The 26533-nt window shown below is 43.6% G+C and overlaps 1 protein-coding gene across 1 annotated transcript in view; it reads left to right on the top strand.

Moving 5' to 3' along the window:
* The first annotated feature begins 2427 nt into the window (after positions 1–2427).
* LOC104058132 (zinc finger SWIM domain-containing protein 6) overlaps positions 2428–26533 on the top strand; it is a 137297-nt gene continuing 113191 nt past the window's right edge. Inside the window, exon 1 of the mRNA XM_054053250.1 lies at positions 2428–2962. Within this exon, the coding sequence (XP_053909225.1) occupies positions 2428–2962 (535 nt within the window). The remainder of the gene's footprint in view (positions 2963–26533) is intronic.

Here is a 26533-nt window from a genome sequence, read left to right as displayed (position 1 = left end):
TATAATTTTCCTCTGCTCTCATACACATGCAATTATCAAGTTCTTAATTTTTCACCTTGCACACATGCCATTTCTCTGCTCTCAGAAATACTGAGATCAACATCATATTAAAAGTAAAAGAAAGTTCTACATCCTCGTTTCTTGTAGCATTCAGGCTCCCAAATACCTACAAAATTTAGTTGGAGTTAAGTATATAAATCCTGTAGATCACTTGTAAAATATATGCCTAAAATGATGAAGATGCCAGTTAATATCCCAGCAAGGTATCTGTGAATTTATGAAACTGGCACCTCAAAAGTAACTGGTTTTGTTCGGTCTATACCCAGAAGCACAAGCATCAGTTTATCATAATTTCCTATCCAGAAGGTAGCTCTCATGATCCCAAAGAAGAAAACACCTCGTAGTATATACAGAAAATAAACTCTGCAAAACACAGTTTAGTCCCTGTCTGTAGTCTGCAGTTTAAATTCCTTGGTTAAAAAACATTAGCCATTTTTTAGTATGAGCAACTGACAGCAGAAAAAGAAAATTCTATACCTAGATGCAAAAAAATTTGCTATCTGTGAAATTATGAATCATCACTACTGTCTTAAGAGCTTACTAGCATATAAAAAAGCCAATACTTACACATTCTAAAACATCTTCAGGTTTTCTGCCGATCTTTCATTAAAAATCAAAATCAACAAGTCTGATGCAGTTCATTGAGTTTCCCACCTATTTTGAATGGAAAACACAGTTTTCGCAAAGCTCTTCGATCCCCTGTTTAGAAAATAAACTATTGCTGTAGTCTCAATTTTTTTGGTGGAAACACAAAGTAGGCGTTAAGTGTCAAGTCCACTTGATGCTATTTGTACTTCTTAGATCTAACGCCTGACACGTTTGACGTTCTTTCGCTGTGTTCCCTGATAGGGCCATCTCCTGACTGCACCCTTCCCAGCTGAACACTTGCATTGCATCATGGAAAATGTAGTCTATATAGGTAAACTAGCCTACGTGACCGAAGCAACTAAACACTCAAATTACGGTTTCTGCATCGTATGCTATCAAGTGGTGTATATTGTTAAATCCAAGTGAGATGAATAGGTGTTTTCAACTGTAAATCGCAAACAAAATATCATTTTCAAGCTAAAGTTCCAAAGCATTTAATTAATTAAAAATAAAACTTGTTCTAAAATGACACATCAAAGTTTCTCTCCATAAGAAAGATGGTATCAGCTTTATCTGATTCTGAGTCGGTATGATCCAGAACAGTATGATTTTTAATGAACACAGAAAAATAAAAAGAACCCCTCTCGCTCTGGGGCAACTGCGAGCGTTACACACAACACCGCTTGCTAAAAATTAACCGGGACGGATAGCCAACACCAGCTCTTTTACAGGCCTTTTAGACACCAAAGCAAACACAACACGTTAATTACGTTCGATTTACTTATCGCGGGTTGTGGCATAGAGCCCTTCACCTTGGGCTATCAGAGCGGTTCCAAGCCGAACCATCTGCGAAGCGAACCGGCCACATGGAGATCGCACCAGGCTACAGCCAGCGAGCAAACGTGCCCACGGCACGCGCAACCAGCAAGCCAGCACACACCAGGCAACCCCACGGGGTGGGGACTCACCCCACAGGCCAATAGCCGCAGCTACTGAAGCACCTCTTATAGAAGGGAAACACCCCGGCTCCTGCCCCAGAGGAGCAGCACTCCGACAACACCACCCCGGCTTCGCCCGTTTCAACTCGCCTCTGAGACAGGAGCCCAGGCCACCCCGCACTATGGGGGGCGCCCATGGACACCTACCTGCCCTCTGAAGCGCCTCTGCCACCTCCCAGCAATTCAACTCCCACGGAGCTCCGGCAAAAGGCCGGCATCGCTCTGCTCCCCCGAGCGAGGCACTGGAGGCGGATCAGCCTCCACTTTTCCGCGGGCGAGGGTGGCTGCCTTAGCCATTACCGTATTTTCCGACTGTGGGGCGCGGTTCTCCTCACCCATACCCCCCTGGCTTTCCTAGCAAAATTGACTGGGTTGAGGCCGCGGAGGCCGCACTCCCGCAATTCTATTCCTTATATGGTGTCGGAGAGAGGCACTGCCAGCCACACCCTCTTTTCCCCCCAGGCGCGTGAGGCGCTCTCAGGTGACATCAGCGGGGGAAAAAGGCGACACATCGGCACAGCATACCCACACCAGGAGCGCGCGCGCACCATCCCTCACCAGCGCGCGGAATAAGCTTTCCTCAGGCCGTTCTATTTAAGTTTGTGGCGCCGACTTTCATAAAGCTCCGCCTTCCCCCGTAGGCAAGGCGGCTGACACCGCCCCGTGGCCATATAAGGGAAGAGGGGGTGGGGCGCAGGATGGCTTGCGGTCGCTCACTGCTTTCCTAGTGCTGTTTATAGGATACAGCCATTTCCGCTACCCGCTTAGAAGCAGCGCGATCATGGCGGAACGTGGCCGCCTCCCTCCCACAGCTAAACGCCTCTGCTACAGACCTGGCTATGGCTCAGGATGTAGGCCGGGTCAGCGAGTAGGCAGCACTGGACTCGGTAGCGGGGCGCTCTACGCTGGACCTGCTGCTGCCGCCGCCGCCGCCGCCGCTGCTGCTGCTGCTGCCGCCGCCGCCGCCGCCGCCCTGGGGCTGCTGCCGCTCGGCAAGACCCAGAGTCCCGAGTCCCTACTGGATATTGCGGCTCGCAAGGTGGCGGAGAAGTGGCCCTTCCAGCGGGTGGAGGAGCGGTTCGAGCGGATCCCGGAGCCGGTGCAGCGCAGGATCGTTTACTGGTCCTTCCCCCGCAGTGAGAGGGAGATCTGCATGTACTCTTCCTTCAACACCGGCGCCGAGGATCCCGCTGCTGCCCCCGCGAGGGCCGGCACCGCGCCCGGTGGGGGCGCAGATGTTGCCGAGAACCGCTTGCCCTTCCACAGGGGCATCGCTCTGCTAGACGGCGGCTGTGTCGATAACGTTCTGCAAGTCGGTGAGTCACCGGCCGTGGCCGTGCAGGCCGCCGGCCTTCTCAGCCGCGGGTCTCCTGCGTGTCGCTTGCTTGGTATCTGGGGAGCTGCCTCCCTTCCTACGTGGCCCTGGCAGCGGGAACCATCCTACCTCCTTGGCGTGCCCCAACAGCCCCCCTCCGGGGGCCGGCAGTGCGGCCGGGGAGCTGCCCACCGCGGCCCGGTCTGTACGAACCTCGTAATTCGGGCCGGGCAAATTCCTCTGCTATTCTCTTCCCCTTTGCACCCAAAAAGACAGAATAACGTTTTCGCCCCACTCTGACACATCCACGGCCCCAGTCGCCAGCAGCCGGCCCGGTCTCGGGCAGGCGGGCCTGTCCCTTTAACTCTCCCGACGCGTCGTTCCTGCTCCTTGTAATCCAGAGTGTGTAATCCCCTTCGGCTCCGCTTCCTCCCAGCGCCCACCCTCGGTAATCCGGGTCATCTCCATATCCCCGAGCCACAATAGCGAGGAGATGCCTCTGCCGCACGCCCTCCCCCTCCTCTCCAGGGGCCGCCGGTGGAAATGAATCAGCAGAAAGTGGCCGGCGGGGGAAGAGGGTGGGATGTGCCACGGTCCAAAATAAAGAAATAAAAGAGGCTGCGAGAACCCAGGAGCGGGTGTGGGGTGGGGGGAAGCCGCGAACAAAAGCATTTCTAGGGCAGCGGCGGCAGCGAGACAGAGGGTGGGGGAGCGATCTACCAAATCCCTGCTGCCGTGGCGGGAGGCTGCCGCTACACGGGTGCGGAGGGGCCCTCGAGTTGTTTTGGGATGAGCCCCTGTAGTGACAACGGCAAGCTGAGGAGAAAAGCGTTGTTCTTCCTCCTCCTGGAACAATACCTTTCCCCCTTGGGAGCTGCCTCTGCTCTTCACCAGCTGTGGGCTGGCGCCCCTGCCTCTGTTTAAAAGGTTCTGGAGGTTGGTACCCTCCGCCCCAGTGTGTGTGGGGCTGCCTGGGAGGGGCAGTGTACCCCGCCCGAAGGAGCCCCACAGATGGGGCGGTGGCGGCCTCGCGGGGAGGGTTTTTTTTTTTCGGGAAACTTCCGGGGGTGGGGGTGTGCTTGCGCTTTGTGTGGCTGGGGTATTCTGGGTATATCGCCGTGCCGTGGTACCTCACGGCTGCGACTGGAGACTTTGTTCTCATTTTCATTTGTGTTCTCAGTTTTCTGTTGTGTCCCGTGTCCGTCTTCCCCCCCCCGAACGTGGAAGCCAGACGAGACACTATTGTTTCTCACTGGCTGAGGCACGCCGAGTTGTGGCGACGGCCTCGGTCCTAGTGATGCGGCTCCCCCTCAGCCTTATCCGCAGCGAATTTCACGTCGCGGGCAGCCTGCAAATGTACCTTCTGCTTTCTGAAGGGAAGCCCTGTTGCTGTTCTTAAACTAAGCACCCTTTCCTTTTGCCTAAGTGGGTTTCAACTTTAGACTTTTAAATTTTTTTAAAAAATATTTTTTATTTAAAAATTATTTTTGTTAACTTTCTTATAAGTTTAATCTTTTGACTTGGTTTCTTTTTCCAAAGGTCTGATGTGCCTCTGTGGCCCCTCAGGGCTGGCAAAACCAGGAGTAGGACTTTTTTTAGTTTGATTGGAAGTGCTGAGACATCTTTTTCCTTTTTGCTTGGACTTCCTTCTGTTTGCAAACAAGAAGGAATGACAGGAGCACACATAAGGGAGGGTTTCTTGACTGATTACATTTGATCTAGGAATTCACTGTGAAAATAAAACCAAGGGGTGATAAATAAAAGATGCTGTCTTTTCTAGGACACTCGATGTGGGCTTGGCTTTGCTTGTGGAATAGGCCTCGATGAGTAGTTCTGAAAGGGGGGAGAAAATAACTTGTTGCATATCTTCAAAAGATGAGTAATGTTGACAAGGGTCAATGTGAAGAGAGAAAATATGCAAAAATACAACTGAATTGACTGCTGCTTCTGGATCTTAACTACATTCCAAACATGCTATACCTACTGCTGAAAATATATTTGATTTGGTTTGTGGGTTTTGGTTTATTTTTGTTTTTTTTTTAATCTTATGTGAGCCTCCTTTGGAAGGCTGCACAAAAATAGTAGTGGAAGCTGGTGGTATGAAACATGCCAATTGCATTGTTATTAAGGGTATTGTCCAAATGCCTCTTAAAACACTGAGGTGCTTGGGGTGTATTTATTGTTCCTGCAGTATTCAGTGTTGATGCGGCTTCACCTTGAATACCGCGTGCAGCTTTGGGCCTCACAATTCAAGAAGGATGTGAAGGTCCTTAAATGCAGCCAGAGGAGGGCAACAAAGGCAGTGTAAGGGCTGGAAGGCATGTCCTATGAGGAGCAGCTAAGGACTTTGGGGTTGTCTGGTTTGGAGAAAAAGAGGCTGAGGGGCAACTTCATAGCTCTCTGCAGTTTCCTGAGGAGGGGAAGGGGAGAGAGAGGTGCTCAGCTCTTCTCCCTGATATTCTGAGACGGGATGGGTGGGAATGCTTCAAAGCTGCATCAGGAGAGGTTTAGACTTGACATTAGGAAGCATTTCTTTACTGGGAGGGTGGTCAAACACTGGCACAGGCTTCCTAGAGAGGTGATTGATGCCCCTGAGCCTGTCAGTGTTTAAGAGGCATCTGGAGAATGCCCTTACTAACATGCTTTAACTTTTGATCGGTCCTGAATTAGGCAGTTGGACTGGTTGATTGTTGTAGACTATTTCAGTGAAGCAGAAAGGTACAAATGTGAAAAAAAATTAACTGGAGTGAGTTATATTGGGTGGAGAACAGAATTGGTTCCATGTAATACAGTTGAATATGTAGCACTGAGGAAAACTTACCATTGAGTTTGTGCAAGTGCGTGTTTGGTAACCATATAAATGTGAATTTATGTTCTTTGCAGTATGAGTAATGGAAACTGTAAACATTTACTATTGTACTATGGAAAACTGCAATTATTGGACAAAGGACATTTTATTACATATCAGTTCAAGCAACCTTACTTGTAATGCTCAGTATTACTATAAACAGGGAATGCAGGATTTGATTTGAGGGAGCCTCATAAATTTCAGTTCAGTGGTAGTTTAAATGAATCAATTTGCTTCTGAATTTTACTTTTTTTTTTTTCTTCTTTTTTCATATAGCCCAGTTTAACATTCAGGCAACTTTATCACGGAAACTCCTTTTGAGTGAAAGGGTTTAAAAGACTTGTGTCTGTGTTCTGCTAAAAATCTTCAAGTGATCCTGCTTCATACCACCCTGACTTTGTTTAATGTATGTAGTGAAAAAAATACTAAATAAAAAAGGAAGGTAAAGTGTTAGTGATACGCGATGATAATAATAATCATCTTAAGCAGTTATCTGCTAGCCTATTTTTGAAGTTGAATTATGTTCTCCTAGCATAATAATTAGCATCACTTAATTCTGAAAGATTTTTCACCAAAGAAGTTGGCTTCAAAATTCCGTTTGCATCTAATTTACTGATGTTTTAATAGCTTTTTTTTTTTTTGTTTCAATCAGACATGAAGGACTTTCTTTAGTTTATTAAAAAAAAGGAAAGCGGATTCCTAAAGCAAACCTTTTCAACTGTATGAAATGGAGCTTTTTCTATTATATGTGTTTAATTTATTTCAAACCAAGTATTTTTGGTAAAAGTTACACTCTAAACACGAAAGCACTTTGAGTAAATACAACAATCTGGAAGGAAAACTAGAAATTGACTGTGGTCAAATTAGTGAATATGCCAGGAGTGAGGAGACAGCTTTAGATGGCACAGTGTATATTTGGTTTGAAGCTAGCCCTGAACTGGTATACAGTACTGTACACAGCTGTGGCTGTCAAGATTAGGAAGTGATGTGATCTCTCAACAGCACAGTTGACCTGACAAGAGCCTTTAATGCCGCTATCCTAGGAAAAGTAAAAAGTAAAAAAAAAAAAAAAAAAAAAAAAAAAAAAAAAAAGACCCTGTGCCTCTGCTGATATGATTCTTCTTGCTTGGGGAAATAAAGAGACTACCTTTGCTGTAGTGTAAGCTCAACTTTGCTGCTGTAGCTGCATCCATAGTAGAAGTACTTAGTGTTTGATTGTCATATAAGTACTCTTAGAGTATTCTTGTCTGCCTGTAATTTGAGATCGGCTTGTCTTTGCTGCATAGACCACTTTTGCTCATACAGGCCTTCCTTTAAGGTGTTACAGTCCTTACTACAGCAACATAAGGCTTTGTAATCACAGTAGTTGTGCCTTGAGTATTGTCATGGTTTAGCCTCAACCCTGGCTTGATTTCAGTTAAGCACAGGCAGTTGTGCTGTCACCCAGTCACCGCGCACGCACAGTGAAAGGGAAATTAAAGACAGACTTGTGAGTTAGAAACTAAAACTGCTTTAATGAAATGATAATAATAACATTAATGAGAATATGATAAAACATATACAAATACATAAAATTGAACCCTCTGATGACTGTGTCACTGCTGATGCTGCAGAGCAGGTATGGGGAAAGATCCTGGGTTGAACCAGTGCCCTGTTACTTTGGTGATAATTGTATATTTTAAGCATTTTCAGTTCTGGAGACAGATGCCATCTGAAAAACATGTAATGAACTTTCAGGAAATGAAGTTACTTAGACAAAGCTTAGCTGAAAAGGTAGAAAATTAGTTCTGATTTAGTTCAAACCAGAACATTCCATTCCATACTGTTTACATCATGCTTGGGTCACTACTGCATGTATCTTCAAATAAACATACACTTATATACACATGCACACATATAGATTGCTAATTCATTATTTTTCTACATGATAGTTGGTTAAGTTCATGACTGTGGGTATCCATCCATTATAGCAGCCTCTGGGGCAAGAGGAATGGTTGAGGATTCATTGAAGTGCCCTACGCTGCTATCCTAGCCACTGCCAGCCTGCACTGACACTCGCAACACAGACCTTTCAAAAGAAAAGTGCTGCAGTGCTGGCTGAGCTATACAAACAAGTTAGGTGGGTAAACATTCCGGAGCGGTTTGGAGGAATTTGATTTGGTTTGTTTCAGTTCACTTTGAGCCTTAAATTGGTCACCAATAAACTGTCTCAGTCTAGCCCCAGCACAGCTTGATTGGCAGCAAAATGTGAGCAGTTGTTGTCCCAATTCCCTTCCTCCCTATATCAGAAAATTAAGTTACTTAGATGAGGCTTAGCTGAAAAATTAGAAAATCAAGTCTGCTTTAGCTCAAACCAGGACAGGTATGAATGTCGAGGGAGTGAGTTGGAGGGAAGAAACTCCTAGGGAAGGAAAATAATGTAAGCAATTAATTTACTGGCACTGAGCACAGCTCTAGATTTTAATGTTAATATTGTGAGCTAGAAAATTGCCTTATCTGTGGAAGAGAGTTCAGCCAAAAAGCATCTTCTGTGTGGAGCTGCAAGCTCATTTTTCTGAAGCTCCTTGGTGAACTGCGATTAGGTGGATGTAACCAAAACATACTTTTTAAAGAAAGACAAAGTAAAATTTCTGAAGTTGAATAATGGTTGGAGCTCCCTAGATGTTTAGTTGTTTTTTAAATGAGGTTAAAAACTTAATTTTATTTTTTTCAATTTTCTTTTAATGAGAAGTATTTGTCTTCTGACTCAGAAGTGCTTTTATCATCTGCCGGTTGTGATTGTTTTGGAGAGGCATGCATTTGATGGATGGACCACTCGGTGGATAAGGAATTGACTAGATGGTCACACTCAAAGAGTTGTGGTCAATGGCTCAATGTCCAAGTGGAGACTGGTGACAAGTGGCGTTCCTCAGGGGTTGGTATTGGGACTGGTGTTGTTTAACATCTTTGTTGGAGACATGGATAGTGGGATTGAGGGCACTCTCAGCAAGTTTGCTGATGACATCAAGCTGTGTGGTGTGGTTGACGTGCTGAAGGGAAGGGATGCCATCCAGAGGGACCTGGACAGGCTTGAGAGGTGGGCCTGTGCGAACCTCATGAAGTTCAACAAGGCCAAGTGCAAGGTCCTGCACCTGGGTCAGGGCAATCCCTGGTATCAATACAGGTTGGGCGATGAAGGAATTGAGAGCAGCCCATTTTATTTAATTTAAGTAATACTAAATTATGTGAGAAAAATAAGGCTGTCATTTGTAGAGATACAAGCTCTGTGTTTCACATTAACTTCTTGGTGTCCTGTGATACCAAATTGTCCTGGTATGTGTAGTGAGCTTTTTCCAAAGGGAGAAGGTTATGTTAAACCCTGCCTTTTTGAGGAGAGCAAGAAGTTTATCTGCTGACATGCCAAAAAAACCAAGCATGGTGCCTTCTGCAGTCAGCCTGATGTTGGGATTTGGTTAGAAATGTATGACTAAAAAAAGTAATCCAGAATTTGTTAGTACAGTATTGTGGTAGGGGAATAAACAAATGATGCCTGACTTCTTGCTGGACTTTTTTGACTTAGTTCCAAGACTACTGGAGTCTTGTAAAAATATCTTCAGTGATTCCAGTTTCAGTTTGCTTTAAGAAATATTTCCAAGTTCCAGAACAGAAGCAAGTAAACTAATTTAAAATATTTCATTATGAAAGGAAGACATCCAAATGCATTAGTTTCCTTGTTGGATTTGGAATGCAATGCATTATTTAGGGAACAGGCAAGCTATTTTCAGTGTGTGTGCGTGTCTACTGTGATGTACTGTCCTTGACCTTGAATAATTTTTTTTGAAACCCTAAAAAAAATGAGAAGGGGGGGAAAAAAACCCCCAAAACAATAAAACTTCTTTTAAGGCCAGATTACTAAATGTGGAAATCTTTGTAAATCAACTCCTGCCTTTTTTCAGTCCTTCTCTAGAAATATCTAATCTGAATTTCAGTAGAAAGCAAGCATTTTAAAGTGATTCCAAATGGTGAAAATAAAACATTATACTATCTTTCCACATAATTATGAATAGTAGGATAAATGTAATAGGACAGTGTAATTATTACTCTAGAATTTATTTTATTTAAGGAGAATTGTAAATCACTTCCCATCACAGTTTTTAAAACAAGGGATCTTCTTTTCTAGGAAAGTTTTTATATTGGGTTGACCTAAGAAAATTTGTCATTGTTTGTTTTGGGTCAGTTTTTGTGTTTCTCATATTTCATTTTCCTCTCAATTTCAAGGCTTTCCTTGCTTCCAAGAAATCATTTTTCATTTTTGAAGCTTGCTTTCAGTTTAGGAAAGTGATTTCACCTTTGTATATGATCAGATATTTTGGTACATAGCAGTTCTTGAATTTGAGCCAGTTGTCATGCCAGAAACCCATGTTTGTGCATGCACTCCCTCTCTCTGCACTTTAACTTTAAGAGATGAGCAATTAATTAATTAAAAGCAAAATCTGTTTGTGAAAGTAGGCTGAAACAATTTAGAAGTCAGCATTGGGCAAATTGGTTTAATTAAAAATCAGTAGCTAGTTACAGTGTTTTGCCATATCATTTGCTTTTTTTGATGAACCTGTTAAAATTGAACCCTTACATAAGACTGTGGTAAATTTCTAATAAAAAAAAACCCAAAACCAAAACCCCACCACTCTACTTAGAGTGAAAAATATATTATTATGTACAGCAGTTTTTACTGGCGAAGGATAATAGTGTGCCACATAATATACTTTAAGATATGTCTGCGTGGGTTCAATTTTTAATGTCACCTGCTATCCAGGTAATCTAGTTGTCATGTCAAGAAAAATCATGAAGTTCTGTAGTAGTTAACAAAATATGAGTGCAAAGTTATGGTAGTACAGGAATGCAGCCAAAACCTCTTAACTTGCTTTCTCTTTAGCTGATTTTCTTTGGGGATTAGGTAGGAGAATTTACTACATCCTTAAAAAAGGACCACACTATTTAACTCACAAAAGCTATTGTAATTTATGAATATACTGTGACAGGAACTAATTTGAAATTTTAAGAATCTTTCATGTGCAGCAAGGATACAGATTTAATGCAAATTGTGATTGCCTGGAATGCAGTCAGCCTGACAGCATGTGAATACTTGAGTACTATCCAACAACTGGACTTGTTCTGGGAGATCTGTCTCCTTGAACTTCCAGTTTTTCCTTTTGGTTTACTATCTCAAATTACCTACGTAAAAAGCTTCTTTCAGTTAGATAGGTATGCAGCTCTTGACATGGCTTCATAGCCTTCTGTAACCTGGATCACTAGAGATGTTGGCTGGTACTGTACACTGGTTTGCATTCTCCTTCTAGCTACACACCAATCATCATGATTTATGCGATGCCCTTGCAGTGCATTGCCCTGCTGTCCTCTGATGAGGTAGCAATATACATCCAGTCTGTTGCCTTGGTCCCACTATTGAAGATCAGGATGTCTAGAAAACTTGTGATGCAAGTCACTATCTTAAAATATTTTTTTTTCTCATTTAATTCTTCAAATGTGTAAACAAATTAGAGGACTGTAGCCTTCCTTTGTGGTTAAGTCAGAACTTATAAAAGGCCTGCTGTAGGAACTGAGCGGTTGTACAGAAAGACTTCAAAGAATTGCATTAAATCAGAAATAGATTGAAGTGTTTCCTAATGTTGAGTATTCCACAACTGGACACAACACTCCAGATGAGGTCTCATAAGAGAGGAATAGAGGGGCAGAATCCCCTCCCTCCCTGCTGGCCATGCTGCTCTGGATGCAGCCCAGGACACAATTGGCCTTCTGGGCTGCGAGTGCATGTTGCCGGCTCATGTTGAGCTTCTCATTGACCGGCACCCCCAAGTCTTTCTCTGCAGGGCTGCTCTCAAGCATGTCATCCCCCATCATGTACTGAAAACAGGGATTGCCCCGACCCAGATGTAGGACCTTGCACTCGGCCTTGTTGAACCTCATGAGGTTCTCAGAGGCCCACTTCTCCAGCCTGTCCAGGTCCCTCTGGATGGCATCCCGTCCTGCCAGTGTGGCAACTGCACCACTCAGCTTGGTGTCATCTGCAAGCTTGCTGAGGGTGCACTCGATCTCACTGTCAGTATCATTGATGAAGATATTAAATAGCACTGGTCCCAGTACAGACCCCTGAGGGACACCACTTGTCACAGATCTCCACCTGGACATTGAGCTGTCGAACACTACTCTCTGAATATGACCATCCAACCAGTTTCTTATCCACTGAACAGTCCACCTCTCAAATCCATATCTCTCCAATTTAGAGAGAAGGTTGTTGTGGGGGACCATGTCAAAGGCTTTACAGAAGTCCAGATAGATCACATCCATTGTTTTTCCTGTGTCCACTGCTGTGGTCACTCCATCATAGAAAGCCATTAGGTTGGTCATACAGGACTTGCCCTTGGTGAAGGCATATGCTGGCTGTCTCGAATCACCTCCCCATCCTCCATTTACTTTAGCATAGCCTCTAGGAGGATCTGTCCCATGATCTTCCCAGGCACAGAGGTGAGGCTGACAGGTCGGTAGTTCCCAGGGTCATCTTTTCTACCCGTTTTAAAAATGGGCACAGTGTTACCCTTCTTCCAGTCACCAGGGACTTCTGATTGCCATGACTTTTCAAATATCGTCAAGAGTGGCTTGACCACCACATCAGCCAATTCCCTCAGGACTCTGGCATGCATCTTATCAGTTCCCATAGACTTATATATTTTCAAGTTCCTCAGGTGGTCACAAACCTGATCCTTCCCTACAGTGGGAGGGGTTTTACCCCTCTGCTTCTCCATCTTTGTCCCATGATCCAGAAGGGGTGAGGAGAGTGGTTGTCAGTGAAGGCTGAGGCAAAATAGTTGCGTACCTCAGCCTTCTCCTCATCTGTTGATATGAGGTCACTGTTTTCATCCATCGGTTGGGGTACATTCTCTTTAACCTTCCAAGTCATCCCAGTGTGATGCACTGCACTGTAACCATCAAAGACTGAATGGCAGAATCACATTCCAGGCAAGGGCCTCAATGTACTCAGTTATTTGGTAGTGGGAGTGAGAAGATGGTGATGTGGGATGGGTGGTGTCACATGGGTGGATGAGGTGGGGGAGTCAGCAGCAGACTCGTTTGCTGTGCTGTGACCAGTTTACTGCTCTGTGCCTCATTATGTAACTCCTAGAACAGAAAATGCATATTGCTGTGCTTATAAATTTGTATTTTGGAAAGTGCTTTTGTGATTGTTGTTTGCAAGCATCACCCACTGTGAGGACCACTGTGTGTCATTCACCCTGAAGTTATGTAATTACTTTAGGCTGGCTTAAACACAGCCTGCTGTCAAAGGGATGCTGCAGTTCTCAAGCTTGTGCCTTGTGGAGCTGTGTGGTAAGCCAGACAACTGGCCTGCTTATGAATTCAGATCTTGCTAGGTGAGTTTTATCTGGTTTATTGGCCAAAAAAAAATGCCGCTGTTGATTCAAGCGAGAGTAGATTGCAAGAGGAGGACTCTGAGAAGGTCAGGACTTGTTTCTGTGTCGGTTACACTTAGACTGGCTTAAAGTGATCATGAAGCTCTGACTGCTGCCTGGGGAAAGGAGATAGCTGCTGTGCTTGGGAATTCACTATTGGAAAAAGGTGGCCTGATTTGTTCCAGAGATGGCAGCACAGGCCTTTCCTGAGCCGTGATGTGTGTTGGGCCTGTACTAGTGAGACATCTTCCACACCTCTTCATCCAGTGTTTTTCTTTGTTATAAAACCTTGACCAAGAGATGAGTCCCCCTACCATGCTACCCCAGTGGTTAAAAGAAAGCCAGCCAAATGCTTACTTTAGGAGTACAGGAAAGGGGAAGGAAATACCTGACTATTTACTCCAATTGTGCATGTTCACTTCTCTCTGTATCTGCATAGCTGTTGTAAAAGGTGCTTTTTGCCTTCAAAGCTCATATCTTGCCTCTTTTGAGACAGTACTGAGCTTCAGCATACTTATATGTAACACAGACTTCTGGGGCAATTTTTCCACTTATTATAGAGTTGTTTGGTGACCAAATAATGTCTTTTATGGTTTATTTTCATTCAGCGCTATTGACTTCAATAGCTAGAGTAAGTATTCACAGCTTTTTGTCTGGTTAGGCCTGCTGAGCCAACATAGCTAAGAATGAACTGGAATCTCCTCTTTGTTTCTTGGGCTTTGATTGATTGCCCCTCAGTAGCCTCACTGGAGGCTGCAGGGTCATGGTTGCATAGCAGAGACTTCGGTTGGCTTGCGTGGTCTTTATTGCTGGTAGTAATGCACAAGAAGGAAATGAGGGAGCAGGACTTGTAGATCTCAAGCTGAGTTTTTAGGACTGGCATTGTAGGGGGGAAAAAAACCCAACCCCCTTCATAGAATCATAGAATCACTGGGTTGGAAGGGACCCACTGGGTTGGAAGGGACCCACTGGGTCATTGAGTCCAACCATTCCTAACACTCCCTAAACCATGCCCTTCAGCACCTCGTACACCCGTCCCTTAAACACCTCTAGGGAAGGTGACTCAACCACCTCCCTGGGCAGCCTGTGCCAGTGCCCAATGGCCCTTTTCATGAAAAATTTTTTCCTGATGTCCAGCCTCAACCTCCCCTGGCAGAGCTTGAGGCCATTCCCCCTTGTCCCGTCCTCAGTCACCTGGGAGAAGAGGCCAGCTCCCTCCTCTCCACAACCTCCTTTCAGGTAGTTGTAGAGAGTAATAAGGTTTCCCCTCAGCCTCCTCTTCTCCAGGCTAAACAACCCCAGCTCTCTCAGCCGCTCCTCGTAAGACGTTCTCCAGCCCCCTCACCAGCATCGTTGCTCTTCTCTGGACACGCTCCAGAGCCTCAACATCCTTCTTGTGGTGAGGGGCCCAGAAAAGAACACAGTACTCAAGGTGCGGTCTCACCAGTGCTGAGTACAGAGGGAGAATAACCTCCCTGGACCTGCTGGTCACACCATTTCTGATCCAAGCCAAGATGCCATTGGCCTTCTTGGCCACCTGGGCACACTGCTGGCTCATGTTCAGTTGGCTGTCCACCAACACCCCCAGGTCCTTCTCCTCCAGGCAGCTTTCTAGCCAGACTTCTCCTAGTCTGTAGCACTGCATAGGGTTGTTGTGCCCCAAGTGCAGGACTGGGCATTTGGCCTTGTTAAACCTCATGCCATTGGTCTCAGCCCAGCGGTCCAGCCTGTTCAGGTCCCTCTGCAGAGCCTCCCTGCCCTCCAGCAGATCCACGCTTCCACCCAGCTCAGTGTTATCCGGAAACCTGCGAAGGGTGCACTCAATGCCTTCATCCAGGTCATTGATAAAGACTTTGAACGGGGCTGGACCCAGTACTGAGCCCTGGGGAACCCCACTTGCAACTGGCCTCCAGCTGGAGTTAACTCCATTGACCACCACTCTCTGGGCCCGGCCATCCAACCAGTTTTCAACCCAGGAGAGTGTGCGCCCATCCAGGCCGGAGGCAGACAGCTTCTGAAGCAGAATGCTGTGAGAAACTGTGTCAAAGGCTTTACTGAAGTCCAAGAAGACTCCATCCACAGCCTTTCCCCCATCCAGTAGTCGAGTCACTTTGTCATAGAAGGCGATCAGGTTAGTTTGGCAAGACCTGCCTTTCATGAACCCATGTTGACTGGGCCTGATCACCCGGTTCTCTTGCATGTCCTTCATGATAGCACTCAAGATCACCTGTTCCATGACTTTCCCCAGCACTGAGGTCAGGCTGACAGGCCTGTAGTTCCCTGGATCCTCCCTGCAACCCTTCTTGTAGATGGGCACAACATTAGCCAGCCTCCAGTCCAGTGGAACTTCCCCAGTCAGCCAGGACCACTGGAAGATGATGGAAAGGGGTTTGGAAAGGACATCTGCCAACTCCCTCTATACCCTCAGGTGGATCCCATCCGGCCCCATAGACTTGTGGGTGTCTAGCTGGGCAAGCAAGTCTCTAACCACCTCCTCCTGGATCATGGGAGCCTCATTCTGCTCCTCTAACTCCTGGGTTTGTCCACAGGGGGAACAACTTCCCTTACTATTAAAGACTGAGGCAAAGAAGGCATTAATTACCTCAGCCTTGTCTTCATCCCTTGTCACTGTTGTTCCTTCTGCATCCAATAGGGACTGAATATTCTCCCTAGTCCTCTTTTTCTTGTTAATGTATTTGTAGAAAGATTTTTTATTATCTTTCACAGGCTTAGCCAGTTTGATTTCCAGTTGGGCCTTAGCCCTCCTGATTTTTTCCCTGCACAATCTCACTTCCTCCCTGTACTCCACCCAAGACGCCTGTCCCTTCTTCCAAATCTCATAGACATTCCTTTTCTTTTTGATGCATCTCAAGATCTCCCTACTCAACCAAGCTGGTTTTTTCCCCTGCCTGCTCCTTTTCCAGAACATGGGGATGGCTTCCTCCTGAGCTGCTAGGATTTTGTTTTTGAAGAGCGCCCAGCCCTCGTGGGCTCCCTTGCCCTGAAGGACTGTCTCCCATGGGACTTTGCCAACCAACCTTCTGAACAGTCCAAAGTCTGCCCTCTGGAAGTTTAATGTGACTGTTTTGCTAATCCCCTTCTTTATCCCACCTAGAACTGAAAACCCTATCATCTCATGATCGCTTAGTCCCAGGCGTCCTCCAATCGTCACATCCCCCACAAGACCTTCTCTATTCACAAACAGCAGGTCGAGGAGGGCACCCTCCCTTGTCGGCTCACTCACCAGTTGCGTGAGGAAGTTGTCTTCCACACACTCCAGGAACCTCCTAGACTGCTTCCTTTCTGCCTGTATTGTACTCCCAGCAGATATCAGGAAGATTGAAGTCACCCACAAGGACAAGAGGTAGCGATCTAGAGACCATCCCCAGCTGTTTATAGAAGAGCTCATCAGCTGCCTCCTCTTGGCTGGGTGGTCTGTAGCAGACTCCCATCACAATGTCTGCCTTCTTGTGGGCTCCTCTGATTTTAACCCTCAGGCACTCAGTTGCTTGTAACCACAGGAGTGGCACTCCTTATTGCTTGTAAATCACGTACTTTTGATATGGACTTCCCTGAGAGTCTAAAATAGCTTTGCGGGGTTCCAGTATCATTACTACTTTCTGAAGTAGAACAGCAATTGAGTAGAATTTTGGTGCTTTTGTATAACTTGCTTAGTGTGGAAGTTAGATGACAGACAGCTGCTCTGGTAAGTGAGGTATATTTACTGAATTGATATGTTTTTCAGGGCTAGAATAAACCATATGTTATCTGTTCCAGATTGACCAAACTAATAGAATATTAAGCTTGCCCATAACTGGTGGCGGGAAGAACTGCATTGGAAGTCCTGTTGCACACTTCACAATGCAAACAAGTCCATTTTCAGGACAGAAATGGCTTCCCTTTACCATAAAGAGATTTTATGGGGCTTTATGTGGGCCTATCTGGGATAGGATGATTTGGCTTTCTCAACTGCTTGCGCTAGCAGGGGTTTAAAACTTATCAACAAGGCTTGCTTTCAACAGTAGCCTGTTTCAGTGTGGAAGGATTTATCTGGATTGCTCGCTTCCTAGAGCTTTCCTACAGGTCTGCTTAGAGGATTGGGGCTGTTAGACTCTTTAAAGCATGCATGAGTGAGAGACCAAGTCCTTAATTTGTACAGAGCTTAAGCAGGGTACTTCACCTCTCTTAGTTATCTCCTGCTGGAAAGGAGCCTGCAACCCTAATTGCAGTGTCTAGTTTCTGCTGGTGATGTTTATTGTACATGTTTATCCAGGCTTCTAAACTAAATATTTCCTCACTTGAAGAAGGTGAAGTTACTCAGTCTGTTATCTTTCCTGCTCTGTTACTGCACTCCTAAGAGTCTTCTAAAATTAGATGATTTAGGCTGATAATGTGGTACTTTTGTGAATTGACCACGATTTCTGTAAACCAAGTACCAGCGTGAACTCTTGCCTAATTAGTGAATGAATAGCAGTCAGCTGTATCAGTCCTTCGGTTTTTGTATCATTTAGTTTGATTTCATGGCTGTCTTCCTCTCACCCCTCCACTTCTACCCCTACTTCCTCTTTGCTATTTTGAAGCAGTTGGGGAAACTGGCTGTTCGGAACAGTGTACTGAACTGTGCAGTGCAGTTACTCACATGAGGCTAACAACTAGGAAAAAGAGCATTCTCCATGAGTAATGCAAGAGGTTCTTTAAACAGTCAAATAAAACGAAAGTGTTCAATTTTGAAGCTCAGCTAAGCTATATTCAGTGTAAGAAGTACTATCTCAGAAAGGATGAAGGCTTACAGGACCTGAGTGGGAGAAGAGGAGAGGATCAGTGCTGTAGGGGCTTCCTTTATCTTCATGAAATTCTTGAATTATTTTATCTTCTATGGTTTTATGTGCATACTTTAATTATTATATTTACACAAATCCAAGATCGTGACACAGATTCAGGTTAATCTAGAAAAAATATTTTAAGTCATTTTATTCATAATCGTGTGTTTTCTCTTTAATCTGTGGAAAACATTTTTTTTTTTCCTCAGTAAAAAAAGTGTTATTTTATTGTAAAGGTATTTAAGAGGGTTAAAATCCTGGGATTTTTGTGCCCTACAGTTGAGTGAGCCTCCTCAAACCTGCCAAACTTAAAACTCAGTGGGATTGATGTTTTTTAATGGAACAGACAGCTCACAGTGGATGTTCACATCACAACTCTGGGGATGAATGAAAAACAGTCTATCACTGAAAACCAGAAGAACTTACCTAGTTCTTTGCATACACATTTGCTCACAAGTTCAGAATTTTGCAGAACTGCTTCAGGAATCCTGACTTGCACTTGCCATCTTTGCCAAAGCCCTCCAGAAGCATTACGTAAATACCTTCACACCAGGTGAGAATGCTGCCTGTGGATGCATGGCCAGAAGCTGCTTGCTGTAACTTCCTCTCTTTGGACCTTTATTTTGCACTTTCCCAGAAGACAGCTGACAAGGGGTCAAGTCCTGTGGATTACTTTCCAGTCACTGTTGGGAGACTGTCCACAGGGCAAAATCTGTAGAGTGATGAATGTGCCACCAGCCATGCCTTTGCATAGTTTTTGTTGCTCCAGTAAGTATGAAGTTATACAAGGTTGGTTGACCTAGGAGAGAAGTCTAAGACAACTATTGGAATTTTAATTTAGAAGATATGAGGAAGAAGTCATACTGGGTTTAGACAACTACTACTATTAAAATTGTTTGGTTGGTTTTATCCACTTTGGTGTTATTTGAATTCACACCAGAGTTCCTGTCAGTTTGAAATGGATTGACCTTGGCTGGACACCAGGTGCCCACCAAGCTGCTCTATTACACCCCCTCAGCTGGACAGGGAGGAGAGAAAATATAATGAAAGGCTTGTGGGTTGGCATAAGGACAGGGAGGGAGATCACTCAGTAATTACCATCACAAGCAAAACAAACTTGACTTAGGGAAATTTAAATTAATTTATTGAAAATTAACAAAGTAGTAGGATAATGAGAAATAAAACCAAATCTTAAAACACCTTCCCCTCGCCCCTCCCTTATTCCAGGGCTCAACTTCACTCCTGATTTCTCTACCTCCTCCTCCTAAGTGGTGCAGGGGGTGGGGAATGGGGGTTGCTGTCAGTTCATCACATGTTGTCTGTGCTGTTCCTTCTTCTTCATGCTCTTCCCCTGCTCCAGCATGGTGTCCCACCCACGGGAGACAGTCCTCCACAAGCTTTTCCTATGTGGGCCCTTCCCATGGGCTGCAGTTCTTCACAAACTGCTTCAGCGTGGGCCCTTTCCACAGGGTGCAGTCCTTTAGGAACAGACAGGTCACAGGTACTGCTCTGGCATGGAGTCCTCTGCGGGCTGCAGGTGGGTATCTGTTCCACTGTTAACCTCCATGGGCTGCAGGGGGACAGCCTGCTTCACCATGGTCTTCACCACAGGCTGCGGAGGAATCTCTGCTCTGGTGCCTGGAGCACCTCCTCCCCCTCCTTCTTCACTGACCTTGGTGTCTGCAGGGTTGTTTCTCTCACATATTCCCATTCCTCTCTCCCAGCTGATGTTGTGCAGCAGGTTTTTTTTCCCCTTCTTAAATATGTTATCATGGAGGTGCTGCAACACTTTCTGATTGGCTCAGCCTTGGCCATCATTTGGCCTGACTTGTAGCTGGCTGGCACTGTCTGTATTGGACACAGAGAAAGCTTCTGGCATCTTCTCACAGAAGTCACCTCTGTAGCCCCCCCCCCCACTACCAAAACCTTGCCACACAAACCCAGTACACAATTATGCTGTGCAGGTGGCAGGTTTAGTTCACCCAACAGTCTCTTTAAATATATCTATCTTTAAAGATAAAATTGTGTGCAAACTAGGAGCTGGAACTCACGAAATTACTTTCACCACACGTTTTCCGCTAAATGCGTCCTAGAAGAACTTAGAGTGCATAAAGTGATTTGATAGGCTTCTATCAAATGGAATCTGTTACAGATTCAGGATGCAAGTACTGGATCTCTTTTAGCTCGGAATACCTGGGCAGAAAGAACAGGCACAAAACTGACTAGTCTGTGTGTTTAAGAAATGCCCTTTAATGGTTTCTTTCCAAGAATAACATTGCACCAGGTAATAAAGCAAATAAAAGTTTGTGGGGATTTTTGTGTGTGTGCAATGATTGAAACCTTGGCTATTGGGAAGCCTCAGAACATTCTTCTCTGAAATAGCCTATTGACTTAGACTGTTTTCTGGATTTAGTAAATATTCCCATTAAAAGCAGTGTGTCAGTTTTGGAAATAACAGCTTCCTTAAAAGAAGGAAATATCTGTCTTGAATGATGAAATATGGTGAATATATGGGTCCACACTCTATTTCTCATTGAGCTTTGTGATGGTTTTGGTTAATTTCCTTCTCCCCCCCCCCCATGCACTAGTGACAAGAAGGAAAGAGAAGCAAAAGCAGAACTGAACCCTGTGCTGTTTATTATGAAGATGCCACAAAGACAGTTGAGATTTAGACCTTCTATTTGTAAGCAAAATGTGACATTCACCTCATTAGATGCAGTGGTTGTGAACGTTTTGAATTCCTTCGACTCTGAATTGCTAAAAATTTGAAATACTTTCCTGATGATTGCAAAATTTTTAATATCTTTTTACATTCTGGTTATTCTGAATAATATTTGGCACATCTTGATATTTAGCTTGCTTTAGTTGGATGCATGCAGAAAAAGAACACAAAGGAGAAGCATCAGCTGAAAGTTGGAGTAGCTTCAATCAACCTGGTCATAGGAAAAAATGTATTTCCTCAGAAAATGGGATAAAGTATGCATGTGCTGTATCGTGGTCATAATTTGTAGCTTGCTATGCCTGAAATAAAATATCAAACTTGGAACTGTAGCATAATTGGCCAATTATTTAGAGTGAAAAACATAGCAGGTGAAGGGATTCTGTGGCTTTGAATCATAGAATCATTAGGTTGGAAAAGACCTTTGAGATCATCAAGCCCAGCCGTACCTGTCCACTACTAAATCATATCCCCAAGCACCTCATCTACCTGCCTTTTAAATACCTCCAGGGATGGGAACTCCACCATCTCCCTGGGCAGCCTCTACTAGTGAAAGTTATGCAGTTCTTGAGCATGCCTGGAAAGGTATGAAGACTTTTTTTTCTTCTGTTGACAGTATTCAGAGTTGATATATATCTACCCTGTTAGATTTGTATTGGCCCACTTAGGCTTTCACTCAAAGCAGGAACAGGACCTGTAGGAAAACCTTCATTAACCATGTGTGTTGGTGATGACTCTGCTGATCCTCTTGGTAATGCTCTCAAATTTCACATTAGCACTTAGCAGGAGGATAGCTTATTTTTTTGCGCTCTGAGGTTAATTACATTTATGTTGCTGTTTATGCAAACTAATTTTGAAGGCTGTCTCCAAATAGGGGGAGGAGGGAGGGGAAAAACATATCTCAGAATATACTGTGAAATACTTATGTGTTTTGGAGACTTCTATTATAAACACAGAAACTACTTACCAGCTTTCATTTTCTGCCAGTAGTAATAGGTTTTTCCATACATGTACAACTGTTTATCGTGTGAGCAACTGACAAAAGCTGAGGCTTTCAGTGGTAAGGTGAGTTGGCCTCTGGGTAGAACAAAGACATTGGAGGGAGGGGAAGGCCTCTTCTTTTTCTCCAGAAGCACAAGCATAAAGGCAGCTGTTAACATGAGTACAAACTGGAAACATATCTCACTCATCCCTAGAGTTGTGATATGAACATCCACTGTGAGCTGTCTGTTCCATTAGGAAACATCAGTTCCACGGAGTTTTAAGTTTGGCAGGTTTGAGGAGGCTCGCTCAACTGTAGGGCACAAAAATCCCGGGATTTTAACCCTCTTAAATACCTTTACAATAAAATATCACTTTTTTACTGTTGCAAAAAAAAAAAAAATTGTTTTCCACAGATTAAAAAGAAACATGCTAACATGTATGACTGGATTGGGGAAGAGCTGTGCTGACAGAAACTAAATCAAGTTCTCCAGGCACAAAGAACAACTTGAGTGCAATAGCATGATAATGAGAAAACAGCCCAATTGCACTGCTGAGGCTAAATGGCGTAGATAGTAAGCTCTTGCAAAAATAGAGCAAGGCAATGTTACAAAATTCAGCTTGTTCATTCAATTTATTTGTCTTGATGAGCAAAACAAAAGGTTTTATTACAGCCTTCATAATTGGCAAACAGGTATTTTTGTACTTCAGTTTATAAGCTATCATAAATCTACCAGTCTAAAACCAACAGTAGAAATTGAGGAGATTAATGACACAGACTCCGATATCTTGGATCAAAGACCTTTATTGCTCTTAGCGAGCTCCTTATATCCACAAAGTTATGTTGCATCTAAAACTTGGCATCATTTGATTGATTACAAACAACTGTTCACGTGTATAAGTTTATACTACTACTGGTTAGTTGCTACTGTCCACATGCCTAGATCAAGTGCTTACTTGGTTAATTAGCTTTGTATATTTTACATGCTTTTCCCTTAAGTTATCATGATTTCTACTTTTCTAACTTACACCTCCCTCTCAGCTTCTGGGCATACAGCCATAGCTTACTGTTGCTATCCGTTGTTTCCCCTTACTACACCGTTCATGGTCCTTCAAGGGCATCGTGGCCTTCATTAATATAAAATGTTTCTACAGTTTCCCCTTTCTTTTCTTCAACAACTAGAGCGTGTAGTTGTTGATATTGTTTTTTTTTATCATTCCTTGGACGCATTGTAGTATGCAAGGAATTATCATTAAAATCACAATGATCACCAGTAAAGTGATTCCAATTTTCATTATTAGTTCTTGGAGTCAACCTCCGATGCCCCATCCAGACAACAACTGCCTTAACCAATCTGGATCATTGTTATGTTGTAATTGTTTTATCAAATCCTTCAACTGTTTCAATTGATGGTGTATTGATTCAGAATGATCCGATAAATTCATACAACACATTCCTTCAAATCTTCACACCCATGTCCTTGTGCTAATACTAAAGATCTATTGCAGCTCTATTTTGTAATGTAACATGCCTAACACTATGAACATCAGTTAACAGGCCACTCAAAGCCATTGAAGTAGCATTAGTCTGCTTACTCAACCAATATCCAAAATTTGTCAGCTTTGTCAAGGCTGCTGCAGTTGCTACCCCAGGAGCCAATGCTGAGGCAGCTACAATTTCTCCAGGTTCCCAGAAAGGTGACTGTACTCTCACAGTCAGCCCCAAATTGATGGATAGATTTCGTTTCTTGTTATAAATCATAGTGAGATTGGGAGTTAGTAGCGTAAGCCATCCAAAGCTACATGGCCCACCATTAAATTTTGACAGAATTCCTCCTCACACTCTATCTATCTACACAAATCAGAAAAAAATCCTACAGGCAAAGCAACTGGAAAAGAAAAATAATGTGATACTTTAGGAGAGGTATAACTGTACCAGGCTGTAGCATTTCTATATACAGTAAAGTAGCATTTACATTCTGACCTTTTGGAGTGATGTTATAGGTGTAATTATACATTACACAAGCATCCATTATTACTGACCCATTTCGATGAAACCTATCTTGGACCACTGTCTGTAATGACACAAGCATATCCTCATCCCCAGGTTAACAATGGAAATGGACCTTCCCAATTTCCTTCCCAAGTTCTTACCATGACTTTCACTTGATTTTTATGTTCAATCATTCCTGTTGACATGGTTTGCACGTGTTTCACTATTAGAGGGATTATCTCCCGGCAATCGTAAAAATCTCATAACATATTGTACGTCAGCTAACTTATTTGCTGGCGTTTCTCCCTGTTCCCCCTGTTTTTGTTTTTGCAGAAGAGTTTTGATGGTGCAATGCATTCATTCTACAATTTCCTGTCCGGTTGGAGAATGTGGAATGCCAATAAGGTGTTGCACTCCCATCTGTAAAAACTGTCAGCCCATTTACCAGTGTGGTACTACACTTAGATTTTTCCTCTAGACATTCTTGTTGCAAAAAGGTTATCAGCTGATGGCCTGGATGATGAATTTTAATTTGTCCACTAAAGTTCACCAAGACCACTTGTAATTCTAAGTTCTGCACACTCCATTGTAAATATCATCCTGTCACTGGAATTACTATTGTTTCAGGCTCTTTCCCATTCAATTCCTCTATCTGATCTCAACCTTTCATGATTAACTGTGAAAACATTTCTACTTTTGTTACAACCATCTTTGATGGCTGATTAGATAAAACCTGTCACTCTATAATTTTTAATTTATCCAAATCGGTTTCAACCCATTGCATCATTAACCCAACAGGCTGATAAGAGTTATTGATGATCAAAAAATCGACAGGCCACCCATATACTACACAATGTGCTTGTCTGTTGCTTACTGCATTTTCTATTTTTTCCAGTGTTTGTTCTGCTTCCTTTGTTGGTTTCCTTGGTGCTAATATATCCGTACCTCCTTTTAACAACTCAAACAAAGATAACAACGTTTGATTACCTACCCTTATCAAATTCCTGATCCAATTGATATTACGCAGCAAGATCTGCATATCGTTAAGCGTTTGGATGTTAACTCTAAATGATACCCTTTGTGGTTTGATGGTTTTATCCAAAGTTTTCCACCCCAAATACATCCATGGTGCAACACTCTGCACCTTTTCTGGTGTCATTTGCAATTGATGTTTTTGCAACATGTCACATGATTCCTGTTTATACCTTTCCAAATTATCTTTCCCCGCCCCTAGTATATTATCCATATAATGGTACACTAACAGCTGTGGATATTTTTTCCAAAAACCTTGTAAGGCTTGGTCAACATAAAGTGGACACATTGTTGGCACATTTTTCATCCCTTGTGGTAACACCACCCATTGATATCTCTGCACCAGTCCCTGTCTGTTTGTTGTTGGAACCGAAAAGGCAAATTTTTCACTATCGCTGGGGTCAATAGGTATGGTAAAAAAACAATCCTTTAAGTCAATAACTGAAATGTTCCGGTCTCTATAAATCCTTGAGGACTGACCAGCGGCCATCCTTCAGGCCAGTCTTTTTCTGCCATGATGTGTGACATCCGCACCGGTATCCACCAACATAGTTATTTGAATTGTTTGATTTTCTAATATCAATGTCACCTTTAATTGTGGTTTTGATTTTTGAATTTCTAATGCCCGTGTTATCTGTTTTTCTTGTCCTGTAGATCCAAAGCCTCCACTTGCCCTTTCTTTGTTTTCAGTTTGGGGAGCTTTACTTTTCAAAGGCACTATTTGTACTATTAGACGGAATGCCTGACACAGAGTAACAAAAACAAACATCTTGGATGACCATCAAGTTGTTTATGGGCTTTTCTCTGAGTAATGGCTTTTTCAATTTTGCCCAAAGTTTGTTGTGCCTCACTTGTAAGAGTAGGAGGTGCTGTTAAAGCCATGTCCCCCTTAAGAAGATCAAATAATGGACTTAGTTCTGCATTAGTAATACCCAAATAATGTTTAACTCGATTGATTGTTCCTAGGAGCTTTTGTAAATCGTTTTAATTGCTGTTTGCAATTTGACTTGCTGAGGTTCAGTTGTGGCATTCTAAATTTTCCACTCAAGATATTTCCAGGTTTGAATTTTTTCAGGTGTGACTTGAAGGCCTATTTTCTCTAATACAATCTTTGAAATGGTATTAATTGAGCAACACAACTGCTTTGGGTGATATACGCAGGTGGGAAAGGAATATAAACCATAGCTTGTATTTGTCCAGTAAAAGCAGAATTAATAACACCAGGTTACACAAAAAGACTTTGCAAAGTAGCACTCGAATGACCCACTGACCGAGCACTTAAACCATTACCGATAGGACCATAAGCTTGGACCATACCTTGTGAGCATATTAATCCCTTATTTGATTGAGGAGGCTCTGGAGAAGATCCAAGCGGGAGCATTTACTGTTGTCATGCGGCTCTGCCGCGTGCTGGATTGCTGGTTTTCTTGGTTATTTAATGTTAATGGTTTACCCCCAATACCGTATTTGGAACGGCGTTGATTTGTGAAGTGACAACCTTTTCGACATTTATGGTAATGGTCCAGGTGTTGATGAGTTCCTGGCTCCTTTTGTCTGTTTTTACCTGTATGGGAATTCTCAAGGCTGCAAATGCATTAACATTTCTATTCCTTTGCAGTTTTTTAATGTCAGAGCATACTCCTTTTGGACTCTTAATTTATGCTCTCATTAGTGTCTGGCTAAAATCCCCTTTACGGTTGTCTGCACTGGGACCCA

The sequence above is a fragment of the Cuculus canorus genome, chromosome W (assembly GCF_017976375.1).
Source record: "Cuculus canorus isolate bCucCan1 chromosome W, bCucCan1.pri, whole genome shotgun sequence".
NCBI lineage: Eukaryota > Metazoa > Chordata > Aves > Cuculiformes > Cuculidae > Cuculus > Cuculus canorus.
The sequence above is the reverse complement of the archived record's forward strand: the minus strand, read 5'-3'. Positions and strand labels throughout refer to the sequence as shown.